The following is a 16,502-nucleotide window of genomic DNA, read 5'->3' as shown; positions in this document are numbered from 1 at the left end:
ACGAATAGGCTGTTCCCAGAGTGCTGTATCAAGGCACCTCAGTGGGAAGTCTGTGGGAAGGAAAAAGTGTGGCAAAAAACACTTAACAATGAGAAGAGGTGACCGGACCCTGAGGAAGATTGTGGAGAAGGACCAATTCCAGACCTTGGGGGACCTGCGGAAGCAGTGGACTGAGTCTGGAGTAGAAACATACAGAGCCACCGTGCACAGGGGTGTGCAGGAAATGGGCTAAAGGTGCTGCATTCCCCAGGTCAAGCCACTTTTGGGCTACAGAGAAAGTTGTGAAGAGAAAGTTGAGAGACGCAAGACCCAACACTCTGGATGAGCTTAAGGCCGCTATTGAAGCATCCTGGGCCTCCATAACACCTCAGCAGTGCCACAGGCTGATTGCCTCCATGCCACGCCGCATTGAAGCAGTCATTTCTGCAAAAGGATTCCCGACCAAGTATTGAATGCATAACTGAACATAAGTATTTGAAGGTTGACTTTTTTTGTATTAAAAACATTTTCTTGTATTGGTCGGATGAAATATGCTATTTTTTTGAGATAGGAATTTTGGGTTTTCATGAGCTCTATGCCAAACTCATCATTATTAAAACAATAAAAGACCTGAAATATTTTAGTTGGTGTGCAATGAATCTAAAATATATGAAAGTTTAATTTTTATCATTATATTATGGAAAATAATGAACTTTATTACAATATACTATTTTTTTGAGAAGGACTTGTATGTTGACTGCCTTGGTAAGCTTAATTTCGCGCAGTTGTATGTTCAAGTTTGACAATGTTGACAAGACTATGGATCCAGAGTGATTTCATACACATATCCGGAAAAAAACAGTTTTTCAAAATTGTTTTCTTAGCAGAGGTAAACCCGGAAAATACCATTCTGAGCTGAATTTGCTTTAGATTTATAACAGAACTGTCATTAAGGAGACAGAATCCAGGTTTGGGAACATAAAAGATGTCAAGTATATCCGCTAAAACTGAATTTACATGCAACCAGAACTTAGAGATAACTGGACACTCCCAAAACATGTGTAAAAACGTTCCAGGTGAAGCAGTGTTATATATATGACAGTTGAGAGTAGGTTGTAGTTTCATCTGGAATCTCTTATAAGGTGTGATGTAGACTGTGTATGGATTTGAAATTAATTATTAGTTGGTGATCTAGGTTCTTAGAAGTCATGCTTAAATTGCACCATATTCTCTCCCAATCTAGGTTTGTATCTACACTCCCCAACTCTCTATTCCATATGGATTTAATTGGTAAAGCCTTAGCGCTATGCCGAATCAGTGTACTATATATTAAGGAAAAAGAAGGTCTACCCAGTAGTGGTGCGATCCATTGTAGCATGGGATGTGCGGGGAGGGGAAAGTTCCATGGAACTCCATATGTTTTTAAAGCTGATCTTAGCTGGAAGTAAACAAAATAAGAGGACACAGGAAGGGAAAAGCATGTCCTTAAATCTTGAAAGGAGTAAATACCTTTAGTATCATATATAACACCCAATATATTCACCCCAAGGGATGACCAAGATGGTTGGTTGATTGAATGTTTGTTGCCACATAATAATCCACCCATCCACCGTTCTACTTTCTTCCACACTTGAATCGAGTTTGCAACGATAGGACCAAATTTTACACTAGAACTACACTGGAGAATAGTATGTCTTGCAGCTTGTGTGGAAAAATCTTAGCAGATTCAATCAATCTCCATGCAGTGGGGCCTTGGACGCTCTTTAGGTCTTCAAGGCCATTTGTCTCGCGTGGGTCCAGCAGTGTCTCCATCTTTGGTGGAGGTATCCTCATCTGTTGTGTCCAGGGTGTTTTCCATCGAGTCATCAACACCATGGCTCTGCCCACCTCTGCCTTGGGACAGTGTGTGTGTTTACATGCATGTTCTTAAGCCGATTATGCCTAATAAGCCTACAATGAACATGGTCATGTAAACGTGGTAACCCGTTTTCTTTTATCGGAGTAAGGTCATAAACAACGTAAGCATAAACCGGTCAGGACGGGTAGTTTTTTGCCTGATTACCCTGATTTTGCGCTGCATGTAAATGCATTAACCTGCTTTCTGTCGACTTACTGAAGTGCGCATGTGTGAAGGGTGGCAAAACGCAAAGTTGGAGCAGGTTTAAACGCATCCAGACAGAGCGACCTAGCGTTTTGCATTAAATAAGGACATATATCACAAACGCAGACTCTTAAGACCCAGAAAATTGTAAATATGTGTTCTCATCTCATGCAGCAGAAGTAGAAGAAGTCAAAATGCTGCATCTGGAACTGCACGAGGGATAACATGAGCCGTAAATCTGCTGCTGACACGGTGCAAGCTTTATTTAACGTCACAACTGACGTAACATTTGAAAAACTCAGATATAGACATTATTATTTTTGATGTCACTACAAGGAAATAACCCGGTTTATTAATAAAGTCATGTAAACGCGGTTTACTTGCATTGTCAGTTTACTGGTTTGCATGTAAACAGGGAAAACTGATTATTATAATAAGCTGATTTTTTTTTGAGTTATCAGCTTACTGGTGTGCATGTAAACACACCCATTGTCTTGGCTGGTCCATGGCATTATACCTGGCTTCTCCTGCCCTGGCTCCTCACTGGCTCCTCCGACCATCTACTTCTCCATGGACAATTTTTGTTTTTTCGCTGGACTCTTTGTTTTTTGCTCCATGCCACCCTCCCTCCTTAGTTGTTCTGTTTATACGGCACAAGGATGTGCCTTCCCGAGAGGCAAACTGTTACATATATGCTCTGTCTTGTGTTTCTGTTGTGTTTTTGGTTAAAGTGCCTGTGACCAAGTTTTCCTCAGTCTGTCAAATTAGTCATGTCTTTCACCTGTGCCTTGTTAATTACCTAATTTACTCTTAAGTGTACTTAAGTCTTCAATTCTCCCTCAGTGTCTGTCCGACTTTGTGAATTTTAATGTGTTCTATATATATACAGTCGTGGTCAAAATTGTTGGATCCCCTGGTAACTATGATCAAATGTGGCTTTAAAAAAATAATCTGCATTGTTTATCCTTTTGATCTTTTATTAAAAAAATTGACAAAAATTCAACCTTTCATTTAAGCAAAATAATTGACAATAGGGGGTAAATCACATTATGAAATAAATGCTTTTCTCTAAAACACATTGGCCACAATTGTTGATACCCCTAGAATTTTAAATGAGTTAAATATCTCTGAAGTATATTTACATTAATATTTACATTTTTTAGCACACCAAGGTGACAAGGAACATGAAATTGTCCAGCTAGGATGTTTCACAGGAGTATAAATATAAGGAGGCATAAAAGCCAAATTCCCTTAATCATTTATCACAATGAGTGAAATCAAAGAATATAGTTCTGATGTGCAGCAAAAGATTATTGAGCTTCACAAAATAGAACGTGGCTGTAGGAAAATAGCTAAAGCATTGAAAATCCCCATTTCCACCATCAGGGAAATAATTAAGGAGCTCCATTTAACTAAAGATGTTACAAATCTGCCTGAAAGAGGACGTGTGTGTCCTAATGCATGGCGAGGAGGAACGTTTGAGTGCACAAAGACTCTCCAAGGATCACAGATGGAGAATCGCAGAGATTAGTTGAGTCTTGGGGTCAGAAAGCCTAAAAAAAAAATTAAATAACCCCTACATTACCACATGTTGTTTGGGAGGGATTCAAGAAAAATCCTTCTCGTTCATCCATAAACAAACTCCAGCATATTCAGTGGTCAGACACAACTGGAAAGTCAAAAGGGACCTGGTTTTGTGGTCAGATAAACTATAAAATAGCTTTTTGGCAGAAAAACTACCAGATGGGTTTGGTGCAAACATGGATAAAAAGTACCCTATGCCCACAGATCTTTAATCCACTTAAAAAATACCACTGGATCTTTAATCTTTAAAGGGGTACTTCAGCGCTGGGAAGATTAATCTGTATTTAAACTGGGTCATTAATGTAGTAGAAATGTGAAATTATTTTTTAATTTGGTGCTTTCTAGACTGAGAAAAGACAGAAAATGTATTTTTGTCTCAAGGGGATGAAAGACTACAATTCCCAGAATGCTTTGCTGCCCTGTGAGGCCATTCCCAAAGCCACTGCTACTGGATTACAGAGACTGAGTTCCTACAATTAAATACTGAACGTGTCTGTTCAATATAACGATCGAGTTGCCGCGTGAGTCTCACTGCAGACTCAGATTAAGAGTCAGATTACATTTAACGTCATAAATGAGTAGATGAGCTCTCGTGATGAGAGCTGAGGTAATCGCGACCACATTCGCGGCATACATTCACAACGCGTTTTCAGTTCATGCCTTTGGAAGCTTAACTATCATAGAAATTAATTTGAGAAGTTAAAACACTTACATTGCTTAGCATCCGTTTAAATGAATGCCTGTAGCTGAGCTGTGCTGTATGTGTGATCTCCATTCCCCATGCACGAGTTGAAAACATGCGGAAATGGCTCCCTCTGCTGGCTGTAGTCTTTAGCCTCTGGGCAATCATTCCTCTCGTGACGCAAATATCGTCAATTTGCGTCACAAGAGGAATTTTTCCAGAAATAAAATGCATAAATCTCTCGTCTCAGGGGGATATAAGAGGGGGGAGCACGATCATTTGAATATACTCCAGGGTTTCTAATGATACAAAGCCATATGTTAATCGCTGAAGTAACCCTTTAATCTTTTAATGTGGGCCTATTTTTTTGCTGGAGGTCCTGGACATCTTGTTCAGATACATTGTATCATGGATTTTAGCAAATACCAAAAGATAAAAAAACAAAACCTGATGGATTCTGCTAGAAATCTGATAATGGGCCATGTTTGGCTCTCCCATCAGGACAACGATCCAAAACAAACGTCATAATCGACACACAAATGTGTCACTGAGCACAAAATGAAGCTTCTGCCATGACCATCCCAGTTTCCTGACCTGAACCCTATAGAATATGTGTGGCTGAACTGAAGAGAAGAAGCAACAGCATGGATCTGGGAATCTGAAGGATCTGGAGAGGTTCAGTATGGAGGAATGGTCTCTGATCTCTGGTCAGGTGTTCTCCAAACTCATCAGACATTATAGAAGAAGACTCTGAGCTGTTATCTTGGGAAAAGGAGGTTGCAAAAAGTATTTAATAAAAGGGTACCAACAATTGTGGCCAACGTGTTTTGGGGAAAAGCATTAATTTCATAATGTGATTTACCCCTCATTTTCAATTATTTTACTTTAATGAAAGGGTTAGATTTTTATGATTTTTTAAATAAAATATAAAAAGGATAGACAATGCAGATTTATTTTTTACAGCCATATTTGATCATATTTACCAGGGGTACCAACAATTTTGACCACGACTATATATATATATATATATATATATATATATATATATATATATATATATATATATATATATATATATATATATATATATATATGTATGTATATGCTGTTATAGTTTCCTCGGTTTTGTCATTAAAGATCCTGTTTCCTGTTCTTCGTCTTAGTGAAATTTATTCAACAGGTTACATGACAACCATACACTAACATCAACTAATGGCTTGTTAATGCATTATTTTTGTCATGACTTTACTTGAGGGGGCACCTCATAATTAATTTACTATTAACTACTTACCAAATTCAGCTCATGATTTATCATAAACACATGTACTAGTACAACTAGTATTCAGCCTAGTTACGTGATGTTGTGTGGCTTTTCAAAAAGTCAGAGAACGGAGGTACAGTATCATCATGGCCTGGAGAGTGAACTGTATTGTAACCAAAAACTTTTCCCTGACCTTAGTTAATATTTCCTGTTTGTTGGTTATTTTTTGGGAACTGATTCCTTAGGAACTCTTGTAAGTCATAGTAAATTGAGTTTGATGTGAAAGAGAATATTAAAAAAAACAGATTAAGACCTTTTAAGATAAATTATTAGTGGATTTAGTATGTTCTTTGGTTAATAGAGAGGATCAGTGAAAATAATGACAAACTAATCTTGTGCCTTTCCATAATGTTTATGAGGATGCTGCTGGTGTCAATAGATTCAATTATGATAATAATACATTTAAAGTTTTCAAATTTAAGTTAAAAGATTTATTTTCTTATTTCATTTAATTGATTTATTTATAAAGCACAAATAAACACAAAATAGTTGACCACTGTGCTGTACTACTACTACTACTACTACTAATAATAATAATAATAATAATAATAATAATAATAATAATAATAATAAAGAAAATAAAAAAAAATACATCAATAAATTTGAGCTTAAAAAGAAACCATAAGTTATAATGAATGGAATGCTAGATTTAAAAAGTAAGACTGTAAAGGCGGGAGTACACTGTGCGAATTTGGACACTCGGAAGGTCGTGAGATATTGCAAATGCTACGAGTCATTTAATTTGATCATCGCATCAAATCAGCTGGTACACGGCACGACAGTTTGCACCACGAGCCGTGATCACACGACTTTTCGTGTAACACAGACACCGGAGCTTTCAATGTTGCTGCTATAGCTTCAGATACAAAAAATAAAGAAAAAATTGTGCAAATGATTTGTTGAAAAGCAGAGAACAGTAGTAGCCATTCCTTTTAACCGAAACAACCAGAGGGAGAGAGAAGAGTGCACGTGAGAGAGAGAAAGTGTGTGTGTGTGTGTGTGTGTGTGTGTGTGTGTGTGTGTGTGTGTGTGTGTGTGTGTGTGAACGCAGTATGTTTGAGCCACTGAGCTAATAATAGTCATAGATTGAGCCTATGTGACGTGCTTGTGCATGATTTGGCAATAGGGGACAGCCATATGCTGGTAAAAATCGGGCCGACTCCCCGAACTTTTTAAACATGTTTAAAAATTATCATAAGGTCGGGAGGTGCTCTTAATGTGCTCGGCTCGTCTCGTATTTCCTCTCACACGGTGCGAGCCACGACCATACGAGCATCCACGATGTCCATGCAATTTCTCCCGAGAAAAAAAAATAGTCTGCGAGTTCGTACGACAGCAAAAATGGCACCGTGTACGCCCGCCTTAACTTCAATTTAAATTCATATATCGATGATGCAGACCTCACAGATAATGGAAGACTATTCCATATCCTGGGAATGGCTACTGAAAATGCATATAACTGATATGAGTTTACCACAATTTAGATTTAGATTTCCTTTTCCCACTGAGGGCCCAAAGACAATTACTTTGGTCTTACACTCATTTAGATGCAAAATATTATGAGACATCCAAGATTGTACATCAGCTAAGCATGCAAGCAATGTATTTACTTTTTTCTGCTCAATTAATAATTGAGGATAATTATGACATAGTAAGGATTTACTTAAAATTGCATGTAATTCAGTCTGATTGTTCCAACTAAATTGACTGCATGATAATTTAGATAAACACCCCAAAATTATAATCATCTTAAGAAGTGGTATTGGTACTTGTAAATGAATTGGCAAAAAACAGGAAATATGACACAGGTTGATGTTGTGCATAACTGTAATCTTATCTTTTACCTTTTACCTTCTCTTCTTCCTGACTGCCTACAGAAGATAACTACTATTACAGTTACGGTAATTCTCCTCTGTTTTGTCTGTGTATTATATATGAGTGCTGCATTTTGCTCAGCATGAAAACAGCACTTCCGCAAACATGTTGTTTCCCTAATTCTGCTAATGCTCTTATCAGTGCCTTATTTACAGAACATTGTGTGTTGCTGTGTAAGTGTTCATTAACACTTGTTTTATCTGACTTGAGATAAAGACTTATAGGTAACGCTTTAGATTACGGCCCAGAAAGTACTGCATAATTAATGTGAATTTACAGCATAACTTTTGGTAATTATAGTGTAACTATAAAGTAAGTATGTGTAGGTATAAGGAAATAATATGTAATATTCAGGGAATAAAAGGGTACTATCAGGAAAAAATAACAAATGATTTATACTGTAAGTATTTTTTAATTAAGGGGTAATTATGCTGTAAGTATTTTTCAATTAAGGAGTAATTATCCGTGTAGTTAAGGGGTACACGGTTCCCTTGTTCTTGTTCCCCTCTTGTAAGTAAGTATGACTGTGCGTGCTGTAAATTAAAGTGGTTCTTGTTCCCCTCTTGTTTCATGTAGTTACTGGGTAAGTACAAAAAAAACAGACACAATCTGATATCACTCATTAATATTTATTTGAAAAACAACTTAATTCAAAACAGATTTAGAACACTTATTCATAAAAAAAACAACAAAAAAAAAAAACTATTCATTTCAAATGATAATATCCTGACAGAAAGAGGCACTTTTTGTACCTTTCTGTTTCTTTTCTTTTCTTGTTCCTCTTCTTTATTTTTGTTATTTCCATTGATGGATGTTAGGATGAATCCCATGTCTTTTGAACATTTTTATTATTATTTTTTAAAAGAAAAAGTAGTACACCTGTTGTAGCTCCCTGGCTTAATAATGGATTGTATCTTTGACTGAGGATCAAACCTTGCCGTCGTGCATCGGGAAATCAACCCCCGTAAGAGCTTTGTACAAACCAAAACATCAAATTATTAAACCATGAAAAAAACATACATCAACACAAAAACTCAATTCAAACATACCAAAACATAATATATTACAAACAAACAACCTTGACACAAAGAAACCAAATCAAAACACACGGATAACAGATAAAGAAGTCAAAGACTTTACCTTGTTCTCCACTTAAACCAGAAGCTAAAACTCCTTGCACCGTAACCGTATAATGCTACGACCTCATGCGTCTAGGCCTCCTTCCATAATGAGCTGTGTGAACAACACTCAATATATCCGCATCCTTGACTCTTAACAGGATGTCAAAATAAAAGACCTTCGTTATCTGACAAATGACACCAAAGAAAAACTGGAAAACAAATACCAAACAAAATACACAAATAAATCATTGAAATGAATATAAAAAAATAATGAAAATAAAACAAACAATACAAAACAAATTATTAACACTCCCACCAAAATACGAGTGCAAACATCACACCAAATGTACAAGCACGAATAATTTCCCTTTGTCCTCTTTTTTTTCTTTTATACTTTCTATTTTTTTCCTCTTTTTTTTCTTTTATGACCACAAAAGAAACGTCAAAATTCAGAAACATAGTTTAGAAATATTAAAATAATTATTGACCTTACAATGTCTCACTGATAAACCTTTCAATGAAAAAAATCCTAATGTCCCTCCATTAATAAAACAAGTTTTTGCACTGGTCTTTCAATTATGGATGGTTTACTAACACGCTTGCCATTCGCGTTAAGCTTTGAGTCCCCTAGAAGAATCTTGGCCCTTCTCACAAGCGCGTCACTGCTAACAAAAACATCCTTTATCCTGCCAAGCCTCCATTCGTTTCTAGGCACTTCCTCTTCCTAGATAATAACAATATCATTAACTTGAAGATTTCTCCTAGTCATGTTCCACTTCTGCCGGGCGGCTATATTCGCAAGATACTCTTTCCGCCAGCAACTCCAAAATTGTTCCGCTAGGTACTGCACATGTCTCCATCTCTTCCATGCAAACACATCCTCCCGGACGAAGTTTCCTGGTGAAGGCAAAGCAGCAGTCGTTTTTAACGTGAGCAGATGATTCGGAGTAATCGGTGCTAGACTCTGACTGCTAGTTGTCACTCTCTCTACATCCATCTCCTTCAACTCATTTTTTCCGCCAACAAATTTACTTCCTTGATCGGATCTTATCTGTTGCACAGTACCTCTCACAGCAATAAAACAACGCAGAGCATTGATGCACGAATTTTTGGTCATGTCAGTAAGCATCTCGATGTCTATGGCACGGGAACTAAAACAAGTAAAAAGAAGACTGTATCTTTTATGAATGCTTCTGCCCTGCTTAATACGAAATGGGCCAAAACAGTCCATACCAGTATATGTAAACGGAGATGATGGAACCACTCTCTCTGAGGGGAAGTCTGCCATTCTCTGTTCTTCAACAGGTCGCCTGTGCTTTCGACAAATAACACAACTCCTAATGCAAGATGTTACAATTCTGTTGATTCTTGGGATCCAAAAGCCATTAGATCGAACCTCATTTATAGTAAATCCTTTCCCTTGGTGTGCAACTTTGTTATGAAAGTGAGCAACAATCATTTCCATGATATAATGATTCTTAGGAATTATTATTGGATGCTTCAATAATAATTCTGGAAAGGTTGAACGGCAAAGTCTACCTCCCACCCTCAGCATACCGTCTTTATCCGTAAAAGGGTCAAGAGGGTACAAGGCGCTGCAAGACGAGACACTTCTCCCACCCATTATTTCCTTCAGCTCATCCTTGTAGGAACTGGATTGCAGACATTTGATTATGCAAAGTTCTGCCTTTTTGTCACTCTGATACAGTACTGAGATGATTAGACCTGACTTTTTTGGCCCTTCTCAAAAGTCGAGCTACGGCTCTGGTTGCCTTTGACCAAGAAGAAAACTTTGAAAGACCATCAACCAGGCTCCAACTCCTTGTACACTCAGTATTTAAAACACAACATGACTTTACCTCCGGATCTCCAAAAAGAAGTCCAGGAACGTGCTTTTCTGACACAGCCATTTCTTTGTCCCACAAGAATTTTGGGCCCGAAAACCAGTTTGAGGTAAGCAACTCCTTCACTGCCAAACCCCTGGATGCATGATCAGCAGGGTTTTCCTCCGTTGGAATATACTTCCACTGCTGAGGAGTTGTACTGAGATGTATTCTTTGTACTCTATTTGCAACAAATGTGTGAAATCTGCATGCCTCATTACTTATGTATCCTAATGCTACTTTGGAATCAGTCCAGAATGTCTTGTCATTCACAACATAATCCAGTTCTTGATTAAGTAAGCTACTCACTTTGACATAAACTACGGCAGCAGCTAGCTCCAATCTGGGGATCGTTGTAACCTTAAGAGGTGCAACTCTTGATTTCGCCATCACTAGTGCACAGTGAATATCTCCATCCTTATTTTTAAGTCTCAAATATCAACATTGACCATAATTGTCAAGAATTGACAATAATGTAAAAAATGTGTACCTTGAATGCAATGTAAGTCGCTTTGGATAAAAATGCATGCCAAATGCATAAATGTAAATGTAAATGACCATATCCATAGACACTAGCGTCAGAAAAGTAATGCAATTCAATTTGAATAGCTCTTCCAAAACTAGATGGTGCATATGTTCGTGGCACATCTATTTTCCGCAGATCATTCAAATCTTGTCTCCATCGCTCCCACCTTAGATTGAGTGCGTCTGGTAGAGGATCATCCCATCCACTGCCACGCTTACAACAGAACAGGCACGATGAGTCCTAATGGATCATAGACAGAAGCAACAGTAGACAATATGCCTCACTGAGTAGCAGGCTGGTTTTGAACTTGAAACAATCATACTTACCCCGTAACTACACGGATAATTACCCCTTAATTAAAAAATACTTACAGTATAATTACCCCTTAATAAAAAATACTTACAATATAAATAATTTGTTAATTTTCCTGATCGTTACCCCTTTATTCTCCCAATATTACATATTGTTCCCATATACCTACACATACTTACTTTATAGTTAGTTAGGACTATAATTACCAAAAGTTATGCTGTAAATTCACTTTAATTATGCAGTACTTTCCGGGCCGTAATCTAAAGCGTTACCGACTTATCTCCTATGTAACCAGGATCAAAGTAGATTCAGTCTGCCTAGGACCTTCCTCAGCTATATGTATTCAGAGTGTTCTTCTTTTTTCCACCATTGATATATGTCACCATTGTTAAGATTCATATGCTGCTTCTTGATATATGTGCATCTAACCCCCCCCCCCCCCATTCAAAATTTAGAATGCCTGAGCTGTGGCAAGAAAGTATTGTTGGTGAATTTTCTTTATTATTATTTTCATTCAGTGATGAGTGTAGTCAAACATTATTCTTCATGACACATTTTGTTTATGACTTCTTTTGTTTTTAACAATGCTGTGTTTTTTTTTTACACTGTAACAAAAGCCACAAACTTACTTAAAATTCCAAGTCAAACAGCCCAACTAAAGCAAATACTGATCACCATAATGGTGACCAAACCTTTTCAATAATACATCAAAAGCTAAACCTGTTAATTCTCAATAAGAGCGTCTATAGATGTGTTTCAGGGTTGGAACCAAACTCTGCAGGACAGCGGCTCACTAGGACCGAACTGAGTAAAACAATGGTATATTTCTATACCCTAAGGACCAATTGTGTACTTTGAAAGGTACAGTTTTACATTTTGTTCCCCAAGGAACAAAATTGTACCTCCACTGTACCTTTTTTTTCTGAGAGTGTAAGGCTTGGATGCAACTGTTTGGCAATGGAAACCCATTTCATGAAGATCTCATCACATTGTTTTTGAGCTAATCTGAAGGCCACTTCATGTTTGAAGGTATTTAGCTATTTACTCTGCAGAAAGTTGGCGACTTCTGTGCACCTTAGCCTGTGCTGAATGATTTTACGTGGCCTACCACTTCGTGGCTGAGTTGCTGTTGTTCCCAATTGCTTCTACTTTATTATAATGCCACTAACAGTTGACCGTGGAATATGTAGTAGTAAGGAAATGACATAAATTGACTTAATGCACAGGTGGCAACCTATCACGGTACCACACTTGAATTCACTGAGGTCCTGTGAGTGACCCATTCTTTCACAAATGTTTGTAGAAGCAGGCTGCATGCCTTTGTGTTTGATTTTATACACATGGAAGTGATTGGAACACCTGAATTAAATTTTTAGGATGGGTGTCTAAATAAAATATTATATATATATTTCCCTTTCAGCCGGTCACTACGACGTACGTCGTGACCGACGAATTGGGATCACTTCTGGGAGCCCTATCAGCTTCGAGATATAGAAAACGGGCCAATGAACATTGGCGTGCGTGCTTTGCATATCGCACCCTGCCCCGCTGCGCGGGTATAAAGCAAAAGCGATCGCCACGCACTGTTGTCATTCACTTCGGAGCCGAACGGCGATGATGAAGCATCTCACTGCCTTCTATGTAGAAGAGAGAGAGAGAGAGAGAGAGAGAGAGAGAGAGAGAGAGAGAGAGAGAGAGAGAAAAAGCGTGTGCTGGGGGAAATCGCTCTTGTGTTGGCCAGACGGCGCAAGACAGTGCGAACGCGATCTCACTGCTGCTGAGAGAGCTGCTGTTTTAACAGCAAACCTGAGAAACTGAGCAAATTGCACTACACTTACACACACACACGACACACAGTTGGTTTGGTGGGCGCGTTCCTTTTCTGGTGAGAGCAGAAACAGGCTGCACACAAAACCTGTTATTCTGCTGCGGTCGATCCATGAGTTCTTCAGCACTAAAAGAGCAGATTTCCTCACAAAGAGCTACACGGGTGACTGGCCGTCCTTTTCAGGATGTCCACCCATGCGTTTCTGGATGCGGTCGTTCCCTGTCGCCCGCCAACGGTCACAAGTGCTGTATCGCGTGCATGGGCTTAGAGCATGCTGAGGCGGCGTTTTTGGATCGCTGAAGTTCTCACTGCGGGAACATGAATATCTCGGCGCTTAGGTCGAGACTCACCTAGCTTTGGGAGGGTAGAGTCCCCCTACCCATTAGGTCCCCTTACCCATTAGGTTTCTCAGGGCAGGCCGCGCTGGTTCTCAGCGTCCCGCCCCGGTGCCTTTCTTCCCGGAGGTGCATGAGGAGCTGACTAGGTCATGGAAAGCACCGTTTAGCGGCCGCGGGCGACCTGGTGGCTCCTCCCTCCTCACTACCATGATGGCGGGCAGGCCAGGGGGTATGAGGGTCTCCCGCCGGTGGAGCGGGCGTCAGGATGTAACTATGTCCGGCGACCGCTTCCAACTGGCACGGGGACCCGAAGCACCCGTCCAGGGCCTGTAGATTCTCTCCCGGTCTGACCGCGAAGGCCTACAGGTCCTGTGGCCAGGCCGCGTCCGCCCTGCATGCCATAGTGTTGGTTCAGGTGTACCAAGCACAGGCACTCATGGACATGCACGAGGGTAGTCCTGGCCCAGAGCTCCTCCGGGAGCTCCGGACGGCGACGGACCTCGCCCTACGGGCGACGAAAACTGCGGGAAGGATGTCCAGCCCGCCAAGCCAGGTGGCAAGCGTCGTCGAAAGAGACCCTGAGACGGGCCCCCCAGAGATGGAGGAGTCTGCTCTACAGGAAGTGGCAGCAGCACTACTTCCTCCCCCCGGAGGAGGGCCAGGGGGGTTCCCCTGTGACAATAACATCTGTCCCGCCACTGGCCCCAGGGAGCGCGCTTGGCGGTGTTCGACGCTCCCATGCCTTGTCACCCTCAGGCGCCTCCCCAATCGCCAGCAGCCTCTGCACTATACCGCGCCCTCTCAGTGGAAGCAGTCCCTGCATGCCGCTACGCTGCCCCGCTGCGGGTACGTCTATGGTGCCGTTGGTCCCACTGGTTCAGTCGCTGGGGGCCTGGCTAGTGCTCACCAGCCCGTCCCGCTGGTTCATCCGCACCATCAGACTCGGCTATGCGATTCAGTTCGCCCAGCGTCCCCCCAAGTTCAGAGGCATTCACTTCACCTCTATGTCGAAGGAGGGTGCCCCGGTGCTTCAGGCGGAGATCACAGTCCTAATGGCGAAGGACGCGATCGAGCCGGTCCCTCCAGCCAATATAAAGACCGGCTTTTACAGCCCGTACTTCATTGTACCCAAGAAAAGCGGCAGATTACGGCCGATCTTGGATCTGCGATTCTTGAACCGGTCCCTTCACAGGCTACCGTTCAGAATGCTAACGCAGAAATGCATCTTCAGGTGCATCCGTCCTCAAGATTGGTTTGCAGCGATCGTCCTGAAGGACACGTACTTTCATGTCTCGATTCTCCCTCGACACAGAACGTTTCTACGCTTTGCGTTCAACGGACGAGCATATCAGTACAAGGTCCTACCCTTCAGGCTCTGCCTTTCTTCACGAAAGTCTTGGAGGCAGCCATTGCTCCCATGAGAGAGCCTGGTGTTTGCATCCTCAACTACCTCGAAGACTGGCTGATTCTAGCGCAGTCGCGAGAGCAGTTATGCGAACATAGGGACATGGTGCTCAAGCACCTCAGCCAGTTGGGGCTTCATGTCAACTTGTAGAAGAGCAAACTGCATGAATTTTTTCAAACGCAGGACAGCGGTCCCACTGAAACAATTTCAGAGGCTCCTGGGGCATATGGCATTCGTAGCTGCGGTCACGCCGCTCGGATTACTCCATATGAGACCGTTTCAACAACTGGCTACACGACCGAGTCCCGAGGTGGGCGTGGCACAGCGGGTCCCTCCGTGTCTTAGTTACACCGAGGTGCCACCAGACCTTCAGCCCGTGGTCGGACCCTGTATTTCTACCGGCGGGGGTGCCCATAGAACAGGTATCCAGGCATGTGATTGTCTCCACGGATGGCTCATCCACCTGCTGGGGTGCCACGTACAACGGGCTTGCAATAGACCTGTTTCCCGCCCCAGACACGGTTTTATTCCCTGATTGAGGGTCCTGGGCGCTGGCTCGTGGTGCCTCGCTGACAGATATTTGTAGAGCTACGGGCTGGGCGACACCCAACACGTTTGCTAGATTCTATAGCCTATGTGTAGAGATTCCAGTGTACTCACTTCTCACTGGAGTGCCCGTTCTAGTGTCGGCTTGCTGCGCCACTCCCTTCCCCATGGAAGGAATACGTGCGCTTATATGCTCCAGATGAGTTCCCCAGTACGGCGAACCCTGCCGAGTCCTCTGCAACCCGCGGCAGTCAGACGTGGCGGAGCGTCTGACGCCAGGTCTAACACTCGTATGCATTGGTTGAACTTGTGTTAGGCTGGGTTCCATATGTTGTGACCCCCACGGCGGTCCCATATGTGTATTCTCCACGGTACGGCTCCCTACAGCGACCGGGCCACCCCTGGGACTTCCATATGTTTTACTGCCCACGGCCAGTCCATACGTGTAATTTCCACATAACATCCCCTTCAGGGTAGTGTGGCTTCCGCAGCGGCTCCCAGGGGCACACTTTCCCAGCATTATCCAATAGTCCACTAATTGGGTCTTGTGGGATGGCAGTGTGACTCTCCCTGCAGGAATTTCTCCGCCCATTTAGACGGGGTCCGAGGAACTCCGGCCGGGCGCTGGAAGTGGTAGTAACTGTGGCGTTTTCCATAGGGATCCCCATTCGTCCCGTACGTCGTGACCGACTGAAAGGGAACGTCTCGGTTACGTATGGTAACCCTCATTCCCTGAAGGAGGGAACGGAGACGTACGTCCCGTCGCCACAGTTGCTGTACCATCACTGCAGGCCAAGCCACTAGTTCGGCTCCTCTGTGAAAGACAACAGTGCGTGGCAATCACTTCCGCTTCATACCCGCGCAGCGAGGCGGGGTGCGATATGCAAATTACGCACGCCAATGTTCATTGGCCCGCTTTCTATATCTAGAAGCTGATAGAGGCTCCCAAAAGTATATATATATATATATATATATATATATCATAATTTATTATATTGTCA

At 41.7% G+C, this 16,502-nt stretch overlaps 1 protein-coding gene across 1 annotated transcript in view; it reads left to right on the top strand.

Moving 5' to 3' along the window:
* The window catches only part of LOC137058526 (collagen alpha-1(XXV) chain), an 800,473-nt gene that overhangs the window by 680,153 nt on the left and 103,818 nt on the right, over positions 1–16,502 (top strand). The window contains exon 22 of the mRNA XM_067431845.1: positions 7,545–7,568. Coding sequence (XP_067287946.1) covers positions 7,545–7,568 — 24 coding nt within the window. The remainder of the gene's footprint in view (positions 1–7,544; positions 7,569–16,502) is intronic.

This window comes from Pseudorasbora parva, chromosome 1 (assembly GCF_024679245.1).
Source record: "Pseudorasbora parva isolate DD20220531a chromosome 1, ASM2467924v1, whole genome shotgun sequence".
Classification (NCBI taxonomy): domain Eukaryota; kingdom Metazoa; phylum Chordata; class Actinopteri; order Cypriniformes; family Gobionidae; genus Pseudorasbora; species Pseudorasbora parva.
Note: the sequence above shows the minus strand (reverse complement) of the source record. Positions and strands in the feature narration are given on the sequence as shown.